Source organism: Diorhabda sublineata, chromosome X, assembly GCF_026230105.1.
Source record: "Diorhabda sublineata isolate icDioSubl1.1 chromosome X, icDioSubl1.1, whole genome shotgun sequence".
In the NCBI taxonomy this organism is placed as follows: Eukaryota; Metazoa; Arthropoda; class Insecta; order Coleoptera; family Chrysomelidae; genus Diorhabda; species Diorhabda sublineata.
In genome coordinates, this window is record NC_079485.1 from 31,359,383 (window position 1) to 31,376,098 (window position 16,716).

At 31.5% G+C, this 16,716-nt stretch overlaps 1 protein-coding gene across 1 annotated transcript in view; it reads right to left on the minus strand.

The window, feature by feature from the left end:
* Positions 1-240: 240 nt before the first annotated feature.
* LOC130451698 (cytotoxic granule associated RNA binding protein TIA1-like) overlaps positions 241-16,716 on the minus strand; it is a 168,262-nt gene continuing 151,786 nt past the window's right edge. The window contains exon 9 of the mRNA XM_056790885.1: positions 241-12,012. Within this exon, the coding sequence (XP_056646863.1) occupies positions 12,004-12,012 (9 nt within the window). The 3' untranslated portion in view covers positions 241-12,003. The remainder of the gene's footprint in view (positions 12,013-16,716) is intronic.

Here is a 16,716-nt window from a genome sequence, read left to right on the forward strand (position 1 = left end):
GCATATTAATTTCAACAAAACGAAAAGAGCTTAAGAACGCAGCAGATAGAGACATGTAAATAAACAAAAAAGATAATAGTGATTGATCATGGAAGAAGAAAAATTTAAGAATTGATAGATAAATACTAGAATCTTTGGTACTAACAGAACAACCAAAAGGTAAAAGTCAGAGGTTAGGCTTATTTTTAAACTTCTAGTAGTTATTGGTTTTCGGTTTTGTTAAAATAAAACAAGTTTCACTGTAACTGTCTTTATTCAATTCCATTTTCTACAATATAATATCTAAGTTTTCATTTTGTATAATTATTGGCGTGATTCACACGCGTTTTCCAACCTCATGCGCAGCAGCAATAAATATAGGTATTATTATGTATAAGTTCAAAGTCCAAAAATACGCATTTCTCAAAAAAGTCGCCTGTTGTCTATTTTTCCGTACCCAGTGATTGTCAGAAGTTGTTAAAATGTTCTAGACCTTTTTCACCACAAATTTCAACGCCAATGCGAAGAATGGAACAAACAACGCCAATAATAGATTTTAAAAAGACTTTCCTACACTTAATTTATTCAAAGATCAAATTCTGTATGAATGTATCAAATTAACCATAGTTACATCCATAGAGGGATAAAGACAAATGAGAGGAGAAAAATAATTGTGCAGAGAGGGAGAAATATCTTTAAAAACAGAAAGTTTGTCCTCCTAAAACGGTTCAATTTTTGCTTGATGCTGAGAATATGAATAAATTAGTGTAGTTAAAGTAAACGCACATTATATAGTCAGTAGCAATGAAGATACAGCTATAAACTTAGATGAAGAAGTTATGGAACCTACCCATTTTGGAAACCATGTCTAATAGGATGAATTTGTAAAGAAGAAAATATCGTATCATTACCAATTCACGCTAAATACACTGTCTGGTCCTTCGAGCCGAATATAGAAGTGTAATTGTAGGTAAGTGTTCGTGTAGTGGTAGCAATAAACAGTATGAATATCACCAACGGTTCAAGAAATTCTTTCACTTTATTGTTCGAATGTAGTTTTGAAATCCAGTTAGACTAATTTGATTACAGCATATATTTGTATTACATATGTAGGTATTGACAGGGAGAAAAAATAAAAGAAAGATCTAATACAAACATGACAAACATTAATTATATACCAGTAGGTATATTAAAAGGGTAAGAATTTTGATGTTACATCACTTTCCATATTTTATATGTGATTAAGATTGCTATGGCAGTGGTCCAAACAACATTTAAGTAATCGAATGTTGAAATTATTTATTTTACCTTTGTTTTTAGACCATTACTCAGTAGCACTACTTTCTTCAAAAACTATATCTTTCCAAGAACTGTTGAGCAGGAAACTATAAAATACTTGAGCGACATTTGAGAGAATTGCATTAAGTTGGTCTTTTTTTGTATAATACATCTTACAAGACATCAACGTTACTTTTATCTTTGATGTGGCTAATTTTTACAGTATCAAAATAGAGCCACGCTGATATCTAAATAAAATTGGTAACTCCTTTTGATTTTCCTTTCCAATGTACACAAATAAAATGGTATATTACAAAATTTAAACGTCCAGATTATTTTAAATGATATCTTTAAATAATTGAGGAGACAGAAAAGTCCTAGTTATTTAAAGAGATCCAACAACAAGATCGAACTTCTTAACTATATTACAATTGTAGGTACAACATAAACGATCAACAAAAATTAGTAGGTACTATAGGGTACACACTATACACTGCAGTTTTCACTAATAGTCTTCACTACATGGTTCATTTTTTACAATTGCAGAATCTGACGCATCCACCACAACTAACGTACCCACCATACCTACTGTGATTCTATAAGTTACACAACATTTATTTAAAGCTAACAACACACACAAATATGATATGTCATATTTTATTATAATGAATGTTCAATATCAGCAAGGGAAGGGGAACACAGTGGACAAGTGAAGTGCCATTTAAATAATTTTGTTTAGTAGAATGGCTGGGCTTCGTTAGCTGCTAGAATTTTGTAACCTAATGGCCAATAATTTTAATTGGTCGTAGCCATCACAAGACGTTTATCTCCAATATTCAAAATATCAATCGAAAACGTTAGTTTCCAAAATAACGGTTCGAAATTTTTATTAGCTGTTACGGTATATTTAATACACGGTATAGAAAAAAAATTTTTTCAAGGTAAAAAAATGGGAATTCTCGATTATCAGCAAAACGGTAAGTTTTCTCATAAAAATACTTTTAACGAAAATTGTAGACCATAAAATTATCTACAAAAAATGTATTATTATTTTTTTTCCTACGAGCCACCGTTTCTGAGATATCACGATTCAAAATGTTGTAAAAGTTAAAATGTTTCAGATTTACTTCATCAATTGATAATTTATTTGATGAACTTATGACAGTTCCAACCAGTCAACAAAAATTTCTCACAAATACTCACAACCATTTCAATGTTTACTGCTGAAAATATATTGGCGAAACCATTAAATACGACAGTGACTGTTACAACTTTTTAAATCATTATATCTCAAAAATTCTGGCTTGTAGGGAAAAATGTATTGATACATTTTTTGTAGATAATTTTATGATCTAGAATTTTCATTTGGGGTATTCTTGGGATAAAACTCACCGTTTTGATGAAAATTGCGAAAAACTCATTTTTTTGACCTTTGACCTTGAATAAAATGTTTTCCATACACGGAAATGATGGAGAACATTCAAATTCTATGTTCAATTGTATTTTAAACAATCTCACTGATTTCCAGCTTGATGCGAATTTATATAACTTCGAATGTCTAAATTAACCGTACGTTATTTATATACAACGCGTGATATCGTAAACAAAACAGGCACGTCATATATGTAATACTCTTATATGGACAGTTGGAATAAAAAAAAAACGTTCCTACGTTACGGTGCCGACAATATTCATTTTCTCTCTCGTTCGAGACACTTTATCTTTACTGCGCGTGCTTGAGATTGCGCAGAACCGAGTTGGAACCTCGGAGGATAGAGAACGCGTTATCATTCTGTCTTCCTTAGTAGGAACAGCTTCTACTGTTCCACCAGAAACTGTCCATATAGACGTTTTAAATATATGAGGCACGTCGACACAGTGGTGGACTTATCACTAAGCTGAGTAAGCTATAGCCTATGGCAGAAGATTTCAAGAAGCGGCAAAAATTGATTTAGAAACTGAATTAGTTTAAGAATACCTTTTATGTGAAAACATTTCAATAAAACCAAGCTGTAGATCATTATCGAGAATAGAATTTAGAAAACATTTATCGAAACTTTGATACAGTAATTGTATGCGACAAATTGCTCAGGTGAGAGAATCCTTTCTTGGTTAAAAAGAGTAAAGTATTCATGATGGATGTTGAAAAAAATAAACGCTACAGCCCTTCCGCGAATCCCATGTACTGTAATTAAGGAATGGCGATTCTTTCTAAAAAATATCGATTATCAAATCGATTCAATCGTGATCTAATGAACCGTTCATATAAAAATCGAGGTCTAAAAGATCGATTTCTAAAATCAAATTTATATTTAAAATGAATATTTGAATCCACTTTATGAAAAACAATCTCTGAGATCTCTATAAGTAAAATCGGATTTTTTAGTCCAGGGAATTCCATAATAACAATTATTTTTATTACCATATCAAAGAATCAGATCAGGTATAAAACAAGACATTTATTTTCTAAATGTTTTGTTACATTCAAAGTTAAGAAAATAGAGAATGTAGCTTATAGTTTCTAATGATTAATATATAAGATTTTTAAAAACAATAGTCTGTAAGTCAACTGGGATCCAAGCGGACCCGTTTATCACTTACGATGTTGCCGGCAATTGAAAAAAGGCGTTCACAAGGAGCAGATGAACCCTCGATACTCAGATCATTATAGAGTGAATTATAAATAATGCTTAATTTTTTAAAAACAGAAAAAATGTGAGATATCGATCCACTGATTCGATTCAGTACAACATATCGATTTAAAAAATTGATTTATTTGGTCCGAGGAATCGATTCTACGATTAATCGATTTCAGATCGCCATACCAACTGCAATGTAAATTTTTTTTGTTTAAAAAAATGCTTCAACAAATCTTCGCTCCGGAAATAATCAAGGATCTTACAAAAAACTTTAGTCCTCAAATCATGAAATTGAAATTTTATTGATGAAAGATAAATTTCACATAATTGTGAACCAAGGTATCGAATTTCATAGGTCAATAAAGGCTGCAAAAGATGAATAGTCATATTGGAAGGACCAGTGTTTCATAATTTACCGCCATGACGTGGCCAATATACAATACACGACAAATTAGTATAATTAAATATATCGATAGTCTAGTTCAATAGTGTAACATGCCCAAAAAACGTATTTGAAAAAATTGTGAAATTAAAAATTGTTTTATTAGACATTTGAAATTTGAAAGTCTTGTAACGCTTTTGAATTACATTTTTGAAAACTTAAAAATTGGATAAGTAACAACTTACACAACCGTTTTATTTATCAAACAAAACAAAAAATAAGATTTCTCAAAGTAATATTTTATTTAAATTTACATTGTTAACAATGTAAATAACAAAAGATAATAATAATTGTTATTGATAAACTTTTTTTGAATGTCAGAAACTAAACTAACTAATTCTAAAAAAAATCAACATAAAATAGGTTTCTCGAGATAATGAAAACTAAATCTAGGTTTGTATTTATTCCGATTCAGAACTATCTGAAATGACATTGTTTCCTGCTCCCCGTCTTCTGAATTTTCTGAAAAACTTTCATAGAAGGACCAATATACAGAGATTCGATATATATATTTTTTGAAAATACAAGCGGGTTTATTTATTAGCAGGTACAAGTTTAAATAATGATTTCTGATCTTGGTTCCTGAGACCTTTGGCATTTTGTCTTACGTCAATTGACTTAAAATCACCTTGTTCATAAGAAGTTTTCCAAAATAGTATGTTGGGCTGCAATTTTTCTACCCTTACAATCTTAGCATCCTTCCCCACAATTTTTTCATTATTTCTAATCTCTGTAAGTCTATGGGCAATACCACTTTTTTGCCCATCTCACAATGGTTACCCAACGGGCAGGTGTATATATATATAGGACTACTTTTGAGTATGCGTTTTTTCTTTTGTTTAATCGTGGAAATTTGCCCAACTACCAAAATATTTTTATCGGTTTCCTGGAATTTAGCTTTTGCTAGTCGCAACAATAAACAGTTACGCGTCTCACTGTGATTTTCACTTGCTTTATTTTAAAAGAAAAATCAATCATTTTGGTTGATTATACAGGAGTAACAATAACAAAGGCCGGGCAAACAAATAAAGATGAAGTTCAATACTGTAACAACTCTATTTGTTACAATGTATAACTCCCATGCTTTTCGATTCCAGGAAGATTCTTTAATGTAGCTAGTGACATCTAGGGGCTAAATCGCAAGCTAGAATTGTTTCTGTATAGAAATGTCGGCATTTATAATATTGGTTTAGCTCAAAAGTGATAAATTTTGAGTTGTTGCACTATTGAAGTACGGTATCGATATGTAGTTAGTTTATGATTGACGACTCTGGTTGAAATAAATTGAGGTTTTATCGGTTAATATTTATTATTGTGTATTGGAGATAATTTATACTCTTTTTTTTCTATAAAAGTTCGATAGCGCCTTTCGATTCTGTTGAATATTCATATTTTGTGAATCAACTACGCATTGTTGTGCCCTAAATATCAGGAAATCGAAAAATTCTATCGAGAAATAAAAATAAAATCATATAAAAAGTCTATCGTTATATGTTATCGTATATATAAACATTTTTATACTTATAATTCGTTCCCTTTTTGCACAGTTCTTTAAGACAACAATATATACTATCACAGAGTATGATATTTTAAGATAATCTAACTAAACCTTTACATGCAATTCTATGGCCGCCTATATACGTGTTTAGCCTCTTAGGTTACTAGTTGTAATTGACTACTGTGCTGTTTTTAGCAAATATCAATTACAGTTTGGGATATTTTTACATTTCTCTCTGCAGTTTTATGCATCAATACTCCACCAAAAACATCCTCAAAAAATGTATCTACTTTATTAAAAAAAGAAGTCAATACATTTCTTTTTCTAACCATATTTTTGCAAAATCGCACATGGACCGTGCTTCACACCGAATTTTAGGTTAATATTGAGTCATTTCGTTCTTATTAATTCAAATAAAAAAACAGTGATGGGTAAGCTAAGGACACATTTTTAACACATGTCGTGTTAACACGCATTAACACGTTATTTTACATAGATCTATGCATATTATTGTGATGTGTCATCACAGACCGAAAAAACGCTTTAACACGTCATAGCGCGTGTTTTCAATATCTACGTTGGTCGCATTTTTGTCAGAAGGGTTAAAAAGTGTTGTAGGTTATAATCACCACCTGTGCCGAGTTTGTTCTAAGCGTGACTGAAAAGTGTTTCCTTAACTATATTCGTTTCCGTAATATATCTTTAATTTTTTATTTTATTTTATTTTGCTTCTTTAATTTACTTTCTAGTAAATTGTGAACCACATTAAATTTCTTCTTGGTCATCCTGATATACATTTTACACCTGTCATCGTCATTGCTAATTTCGGACCTCAGAACATGATATTCACCACATTCGTGCCTACGTTGGTTTATTGGATGAACCCAGTACTTTCTGGATTCATATTGCAGCACAAGCAATGCTGCAGTTACCGCAACCATTTCCTCTTCTTCATCTAACCAATCCATCTCTTCTTGTAGGTGTTCCATTATATTATAACCTCCGGAGGATTGTGAATGTGTGTTGTGTGAACGTGAAGGTCGAGGATACTACTTCATCAGTTCAAAAACATCAAAATGACAGCTGGTACACACGTACACACAGATATGTGTCCGGCTTATATGATGTGTCGCATTGTGAAGTGTCCTATTGACACGTGCTAAAAATGTGTCTTAGCTTTATTTAATTAACACATGTAAATTAATAAATGCACTGTGATTATTTTCATTCAATATTTCACTTATTCACGCAGATCATAATCGTGTGGTTGTTTACAGAGTTTTAGCCATCTACACATTTTTCCATAAAAATAATTATATCCTTATTTATATAGAATTTATTTGAAAAATCACTCAAAATAATAATTGGTTATCAATTTGTTAAAATGTATGAAATAATAGAGGAAATTAAATTTTAATGAAGTATTGATGTTTTATAAAAATTTGCCTGTGTGTCTAATGTCCAAAACATGCTTTTGGCTGTAAAAAAAATTAATAACAATATAAGAGGGTCATTTTTTAAAAATAAGCATGTAATATAGAAAAAAACTCATAAAAATATTTACTAAAACTAGTAACTGAAATCAAAAATTGTTTCTTAACTTTTTCAACAATTAGAATGTAAAAAGAAATTTTTACCTACTAAATAACAAAATGTAATAAATAATCTCATTAAACGAGTTAACTATTGAAAATATCAACGTTTTAACAGAAATGCATATTTATACTAGCTTAATCTAAACTTTTTTTCCATTAATAACACAGACACTTACACTCAATAACCATATGGACATATATCTGGTCAAATATAGGTACCACGCTCCAACTTCAACACATCATTTTTTAGATGAAAAAATGAATGCAAAAAAATCAGATCAGTGGAAATATACTCAACTATATTTACTTTTAAAATGAATAGTTTCAATAAAATTATTAGAGTAAAAAAGTTTATGTACATGCAACTCATATTTTAGAAATACTTAACAAAAATTGAGCAGATCTTTAAAAGCAAATCAAATACTTTGTGTTTATTATGTATCATTATATACACCGCTAAAAAAATGCTATGGAGAGATTAATTTGGATGGATTTCTACCACGGGTCATTAATTAAGAATTTCATTTATATCGATTCCTGTCCATATTATAATTATTGCACTTTGTTTCAACTACAACTAATGAAGAAAAACTTTGTTAAAATATTCTGAATGTCGTGTGATGAAAACATTGCAGGATAGGTGGTCCACTAGATGTGTGAAAATTTCAATAAACTCCATAATATGGATGTCCACTTCCAAATTAGGAGAAATATCCAACATTTTTATCTTATTTTCACTTGTCTTGATGATGCATCTTCCTGTGGCTCTTCATTTACCAGCATCTTTTTTTGCTACATGTTCCATTATTCTAATTTCATAAATTCATTGTGTGAGCTATTCATTAATCAAATTTAAAAACTGTTTGTTTGGATTTTGAATAAAATTTGAGGTAAACAATATTCTCATTCATTAAAATCACGATTTATATTGAAAGAACGTGAAAAGTTTTTACCAGCACAACAACACCTGTTCACTCTTCTTTGTTAATCAAGTTTTTTTTTAATTATTATGTCTGTAATAACGCTTACTAACTAATAGTACGACATGTGGCTATTAAAGCACGAGACGACGTTGTTAAATATTATTTTTAATTTTATACATTTTCACATCATATTATTTGAAACAATGTTAGAATATTTTTCTGTTGTCTCTTACAAGATGCGTGCTGCTTCTTTTGCAGTTTCAATAGACTCAAATCTTGTTCCTTAATGCAGATTTCAGGAATAGAACGTAGCCAAATTCTGCGAATTCATCACTGGGATGATCTACTGAGCTGGAAACCTGTTGACAAACAATTCGAATGAGCTAAAGCATTCGACTTGTTCTTCGGGCCGCTTTCTCCTTTTCATTCACAAAGTTCAGAAAAGCCTTGAAACTGGTGATGTGTTGATAAATAATTTGATTATCAGGAGTCCAATAAAATTGAATATCGAAAAAATCATCATCAATACTTTAAACTTTTGGATAAATCGACTATCGAAATTAAAACCATGATTCACATGTTTGGGTAATTTTCAATGGCATTCAGAGTAACGGTACAAATAATTTTGCTTGTTAAAATTGTCATTTATTTTTGACATGAAAGGGCCGTCATAGATAGGAGTCATTCAGAACGTTTTTCCGATAATTTTGGAAAAGCTTAAACTAATTAAAAATACGTGTACGCGATAAATTTCTTTTAACCGCAACATTTTGTTACTCTACTATTTAACTTAATAATTTGCAGGATAAATAGAAAAACTATTGTGATACGAACGAAAGTACGGCTATACTGATTTATTTACAGTAGCGAGATTCGCAGCAGAAGATAGATAAATAAATAGAGTTGAGCGTATTTTCTGATCGATAATAGTGGGTTGGAGTAGTGCTAGACACGAAAGTTTCTTACAATTGCGTTTTTTTGGAATGTATTGTTGGAGGGGAGAGAGCACTAGACAGTGGTTCCTTTTACACTTAGACACTAATATAGCCGTTATAAATATGTGGTGCTTCTTAATATTAGCGTGCAAGTTATATATACTGTCATTTAACGAACATATAGCTATTCATAATATAAATGCTAAATGATATGATAACTTTTTGAAACATGTTAACTTTACTTAGCTGTCTATCATTCTAAATTATTGGTTCGAAAAAATTCATTTGTGAGTGACGATTAAAATAAATTGTAGAACTTAACCGTAAATTGTTTCAAAAACTTACCAGTACTCGTCTTTCTATTTTCTACATCTGCGGTAAACTTTTATCTTGTATCAAAACGTCTCTCAATCATTATACATATATATTTATAAAATGTCGGATTTTTTTTGTTGGATATATCACGTTGAATATTGTATATAATGTATATACTCTATCACGCTTACGCTCAATAATAGCCTAAATGTGGTAGCTATGCCTGTCTACATATTTTCATTTCTTACATTTTATAATTGAGTGAGTTACAATTTCCAACTAGAGGCTCTGTTTTCCAATGGTGCAGAACAAGAATCTTGATACAAAAGCAACAAAAAGCAACTTTAGTGGTGAATTCTATCGTAAAATTGGAGTTGCGCGATTAGAGTCGATTTTCTAATGTTGTAATGAGTTTATTTTTGTTGAAATTTAAAAATCAAACAAAAAAATATCAAAATCAAAAGTTAGGTTGGGTAGTACGGGTAACCTCGATCTAGATTGGTTGTGGTTCATCAGATGCTTGAGGTTCATTGTATAAATGTAAACTAGTTAACTAGCTAATCACCCTTCTATATGCTATACAATCTATAATGTAGTCAGCATTTGATCCCGTTTCAACGTCAAGGTAGTATATCGACAGAAAAGATGCTCTATCATTTATTATTCTCTGTTAGAAATTTTTCCAATGGGTGTCCGTTGTCACTTCTCATTTCTGGAGTCTGGTGCCAACATTTCTTATTATCTTTTTTGTCTTCTCTTCATTGATACATGGCCAAATCTCTCTCAATATCGTCTAATTAATTTTGTTCGATCATATGTTCAGATGCTTGACTTTGATTACTGTGTCTATAACATCTTCAACAATTCCATCGATAGTAGCACTGGTAGTGTCTCTTCGGAATTCTCGTCCTTCAACTTTTAGCAGACTTTTGGGCATTATAGTCCGAATCCAGGATAGTGAAAATATAAAACATAATCCTGTCGCTTTAATGATAAGAAGATTGTGAAAAACTAGAGAAATATATCAATTGGATGCTTGCTTAAATTGTTATGTTATTTAAATGTTATTTAAATCTGTGATCTTCTGCTATTCTAATTGAAAAATTTGTCCTTCATATTTTTCGAAAGGCCTGTGTCCATCAATGGATGTGGATTTTCAATTTTCGTAACCCTTTTTGAAAAAATTCAAGATTCCTTACTGCAGAAGTGATTGTGAGATTGTGAGGATCCACAGTTTATAGGAAATTTTGCTGGATCTGTATAAAATAATTTTTCAGTTGACTGAACACCTTCTACATACATAAAATAAAGTTTATGTATATGAAATATTATTTTAGATGATAATTGACTATGAGAATTGACGATTTTGGGAATATAATCACGAAAAATGTATCAACTGACAATTTCTGTTTTAATAACAACAATGATAATGTCTAGTTGTACGAGAATTTCAATACAATAATTATTATTTAATATTTTTTAATGTAAGAAATGTAATTATGTGAATCATCCTACAACGAGGTAGACTAACTAATGCATAGTAAAATTTGGCTTCTCTACGACTTATTAGTGACTGATCTCTGTATATACAGCTGATTTTTTATGATATATGATCCGAGATTCTACCGTGCTCGTAATAACCAGGATGTCTGAAAACCTTGATTCAATTATTATTGTATATACTATCTATAACAATAAATGGAAATAATTAAAAAATAAATTGGGTATAATTGATTAAAATATCAGTTTTGTTTTGAGACATTCTGCACATCTGGATCCGTGTCTTCAAGATTACATAACTATCAACTAACCTATCTAACTTCATTCCTATTCTACTTGCGTTTGTACAAGTCAAACTTAAATAGAAACCACATTGCATTTCTTTACAAATATAAATTCTTATATTCTATTATTTTTATGAGTTTGACAGTCCTACCGCAGAAGTACAGGTAACTCAAGTAAAACGAATTGATCCTTAGTTGTAGAGCACACTGTACGAGGTCCAAAAGTCTTGACCGCTCTGCCTTGGAAAAATTCTATCATACCAGGAGCCATTCTTCTTCTCCCAGCTGCCAAAAAGATGTGAAAAATACAGATTTCATGCAAAGTTGTGAAATCAAGGTGAGCTAGGCGTGTAATAGGCTCTGCCTAGGCAGTGCAGCAACCTTTCACCACTCATACACCTTCAGAAGTTATTTTTTTTGAAGCTTTAGTCCTCGTTAGTCCTCTACTTATAATGGATGGACTTAAAACTTCTATAGTTGTGTTCATTGTAACTACTTGAAATTTGGCACAACAATATTACTGTTCCGCGATTTTTTTTCTACTGATAACGGTATCTTTCTTGTTGGTTTTTTTTAATATATCACTAGGTCTGGTTGTTGACAAAGGTGTCTGTTTCATTGGGCCTGAAAGCAAAAAATAAAAATTGGTTTTAAAACGCCTGATTCAGATTCGAGCAATCATTTTATGCATACCAAATATATATTTTTCAAATACTTTAGGTTTGTTCCAACCTCCTAATCTGAACCGTTCTTGGAAGCGTTTAAATCTGCGCAATCTTCGGATATGCACGGTTCTGGTAATAGTACTACCAATCAAATATCTATTGAGAACACAGTTGGAACACAAAACAGAATCGCTCGATTAACGGTAACTGCCCGGTTGGAACACGTAATCTAAAGGGTGTTTCAAAAAAAGGTGATCCCATCTCTTGGATAGAGAGAAAACTGAAAAATATTTGGGGTTTTCTCAGTGAAAAATTTTCATTACGCCATTGGTATTCAAGAAAAAGGGCGCTGAAAAAAAAATTCTCTTGTAGAGGGCGCTAGTTACGCGGTTCGTACCATTTAGTATAGAACATAACTTTTTCAATGTTAGATTTATTGAGCAAAATTTCAAGTGAACTTGAGCAACATTTAATTTTACACCAAAAAGGTACTCTTGATAAAAACTCGATAATGACTATTTTGATTTGAAAATTATGGAGTAATTGGGACTGAGGGCTTTCGTTTTTTGAAACGTTTCACAAAATCCAGTTTAATCATCAAATAACAATTTGATGATCATGTATTCTGGGACTCAAACTGTTGTTTGTTTCACACTAAGGCCCCCAATAGCTGAGTACCCATAATTATTTAACTTTGAATTACACACGGTAATAGCATTTTCTCTTTTGCTATGGAAAACTGTCATTCGTTGATAGTTATGACGTTGAGTCAATAATAATTACATTTCTGAAACCTTGTCATGTGTTAAATTGGATATTTTTAATCATAATGCACTCAAATTTTGAATACACTAACATTTTATAACTTTAGACGAGTGTTTAACCGTTATGTGTTTCCTTGAAGAAACTTACCAAGTAAAAATACATTTAGAGCCATTGAACGACGTTGTCGAGAAACTGGGAATGTGAGACCTAAAAAAATAAATTCTGGTAGGCCAAGAACAACAAGAACCATTAATAAAGAAAATATGATTTTAAATTTAGTTAATCAAAATCCAACAATCAGCAACAACATCTTCTTCAAGTACTTGGAGGATACTTAAAGAGCAACAGCCACATCCTTATCATTACAGACAAGTCCAAGAGATTCTGCCAGACGATTTACCGGTTAGAATGGATTTTTGTCAAACATTACAAGAATTGAAGTTTTTCAAAATATGTTTTTTCACGGATGAGGCCACTTTTATGCGACAAGGTATGTTTAACTCCTACAATGCATACTACTGGTGTGATGAGGATCCACATCCCAAAAGGGTATCACATTACCAACACTCATTTAAACTTAATCTTTACCCGACAAAAAATTTTCAATTCAAATACTGTTTACTAATTAACATTAATAATAATTAATAACTTTATCAATACCTACTTTATACCAGCATCTGTTATTACTTCATAGTTGTCGAATGATGTTTGAGTTTATTTGAAATTTTGCCCAATAAATCTAATATCGAAAAAGTTGTGTTCAATACTACTTGGTACGAACCACGTAACTATCGCCCTCCAAGAGAATCAGACATAAAAACAAATTTATTGTATATCTGCTTCCAAAACATCTATACAGTGTTGCCAGTAGTTGCGGCAAAATCGTAAAAAATGTGTTAATTTTGTTTCTTGAACGCTTTTTATTAGAATACGGTTGGCGTTATGAAAATTATTTACAGGAAAAGTCCCGAATATTTTCCAGTTTTCTATTTATCCTAGAGATGAGATTATTTTTTTTGAAACAGCTTGTATATTGCTCAGAATAGTCACCGTACCAAGGACGGTTTTTCGATGGGTTGGAACGAACCTTTTACAACTATAAACTTGAAATTGGGCTGAATTTATGTCACAGTTTTATTGCTTGAATAGAAATTTTTTCCTTTATCTACCGTAAGATTTGACAGTACTTACAGTCACTATAATGAAGGAACATTAAACGTACAGAGTGCGCTATAGTAAACACACCGATATTTGACAGTATTTATTGAAATATTTGTCAACATCTTCCTTTCCAACTCCCGAATCGTTTATTTTTGAATAGGGTATATACCCATGTGTGGCAAATAGTATTTAGAAGGAGCATTCAGACATAATAATCGCTTATGATTTTCTCAGTTATAACTAATTTTCTTAGGATCTAAATAAATGTGAACTAAAATTGCTTCGTCTTCAGTTCTAGCACTGTTTCCACATTTTTTTTTTAATTAGATTATGACTTTTTCATGAAATTGGTTGGGGTGAAATTACTGGTTCCCATGAAGGTGATTAAATAAATACAGCATCAATTCTAATAATCATGTTGAATAAACTGTCTCAGGTAAGACAATCATATTTGTTTCACTTTAATTTTGTTTTGACAGAAAAATGACATGCCATAAGCATTATAAGTCGATTTGCACTTTAAACTATCTAAGTCTTTTAGAAAGTCGTATGAATAATTATTTTACACGCCTTTCTAATGATGTGCCATACATGGTAATTACCCATTCAAAATAGGGGGTTGTTGATGTGAGAGAAAGGGGGGCTCAAATGACAGATGTATATGTCATGGAAATGAACAAAAATCGTATACTGAGTTGAGCTGTTTTCTCTGTCCACTCATATAAATATAGTATGTTAAGCAAATTTAGTATGGATATAGCAAAAAATAACATTGTGTTTAGTTTAGTAGATATTTGTTCGCAACCCTATTCAAGTTGGTCGACGACTTAATGATGTGAAAAATCGTATAAAATAAAGATTTTTTGTTGAGCTTCATTAGTAAATATCTATAATTTTTCTGTATTTAATATTCTCTATAAAATGACTGCTTTTTGGGTTTTGCTTATATTTTGAATGAAAGCATTTCTACGTTCCCAATTAAACCGAGTTCGGGTAACTAGATATCGAAGGTAGATTAATGAAGTAAAAATTTAATAGAATAAGTTACCTCAGAAGTTATTTTGTTCGAATAGAAAACGTGTAATAGTTCATAAATAAAATAGCTGCAAAATAAAAATATTTCGCCCATATGTTTCTTTATTTTTCCTCATTACATTACAGACTTTACGAATATTATATCCATTATGTTATAGTATTAATAACGTTATTAGTTTTTTTACTAGACTTTTCAATAATACAGAAACTTCTTCAGAAACCTATATGTGAGGGACGAGATCCCAGGTACCTTCAGTAGTTTCAAGTTTAAAGAAAAGTTTTACGGTTTACGGCAAGTTCATCACCAACAGGTTTTTTGCAGCTAGAACAAGCTTTTCGTATTTTTCTTCGCTTGCGTTCGTTCATTTGTCGCAACTACAACACGCTCAATAAAATCTCGTCTAGTCATAGAAGCTATAGATTTAGAAGGAATTGAAAGCATTAGTTCTTGACCAAGCACGTCGTGCATTGATGATTTATCGATTTTTCTTTTATAAATCTACCACACAGTTATAGACTAGAATTATAGATTTCAAAAACTTTCTGTTTCTATCACTCGAAACAAATTATGGATTATGTATCATGTAAATGATATACGAGGTCTAGCTATTAAATATCGAGACTGCGCGCATAGAGGGCGCCTAGACGGGTGGAGTAGAAAACGATTTGTGCATTGGGTACCTGGATATATTGTCTATGCAAATCCATGTGTGACGAGAAACAAGAGCAACGTATCAATCTCAAATTTCTTGTTAAATTGAAAAAAACTCCGACTGAGTGCTATAAATTGTTGCAAGAGACCTATGGTGGCAATTCGGCAATTTACCCGACAAATTACACGTGACAAAAGTCTGTGCGAAGTTGGTGCCAAAAGATCTGACTCCTGACCAACGGGTCTGCTCATATTTCTTTGAAAGGTTAGAAGAAGATCTGCTTTGTAAGGGGCCCGATTTGAGTCGATGGAAGCGGTAAAGCAAATAACGGAAGAGCTCCTGAAGGTCCCTCACCAAAGAAGACTGCTTCGATCAATGGAAAAATAGTTTGGAAAGGTGTGTGGCGAGAGGATATTGAAGGGAGCATTCGGATGTAGAATAATTTTTATAATAAAACCCTTTTTCGTAACCAGTCTCGTCATTTAATAACCAGACCTCGTATGCTGCCAAAGATGCAAGGTCAATGATTTTGTTGAAATGTGCTAAAGGACACTGATTCCTTCTACGTTTTATTTAGCCACGAGATCTAATATAATGCATTCTCCAACATTTGTTTGATTGTGATTACCATCACATGACTTTCCTGTATAGTTTTGTCTATTTCGAGGGTAGGAATTATTTGCATCACAAGCCCAAAATATTTATATACCATACTTTTCAGGTTTTGAAGGCATATTGAGTAAGGCGATATCTCCTCACGGTACCGAAACGTCAGATATTTTGGGCATTTTTAGGAATAAATTAGTTTTTTTTCAAAGTCCGCTAAAAATACGACGTTTCGACCTTTATCAAAATATTACTCGACATTGACAACTTGCAAAATTATATTGATTAATACTCGTAGATCACCTATAACATGAATATCAAAATATGAATCTATTTAATCACAATAATTCATTGTTGATTTGATTTTTTCATTTGTTTCATAAAGGGTGTTTCTATACTTGACCGACAACGCTCTACCACAGAGAGAGATCTCTTGCCTAAAC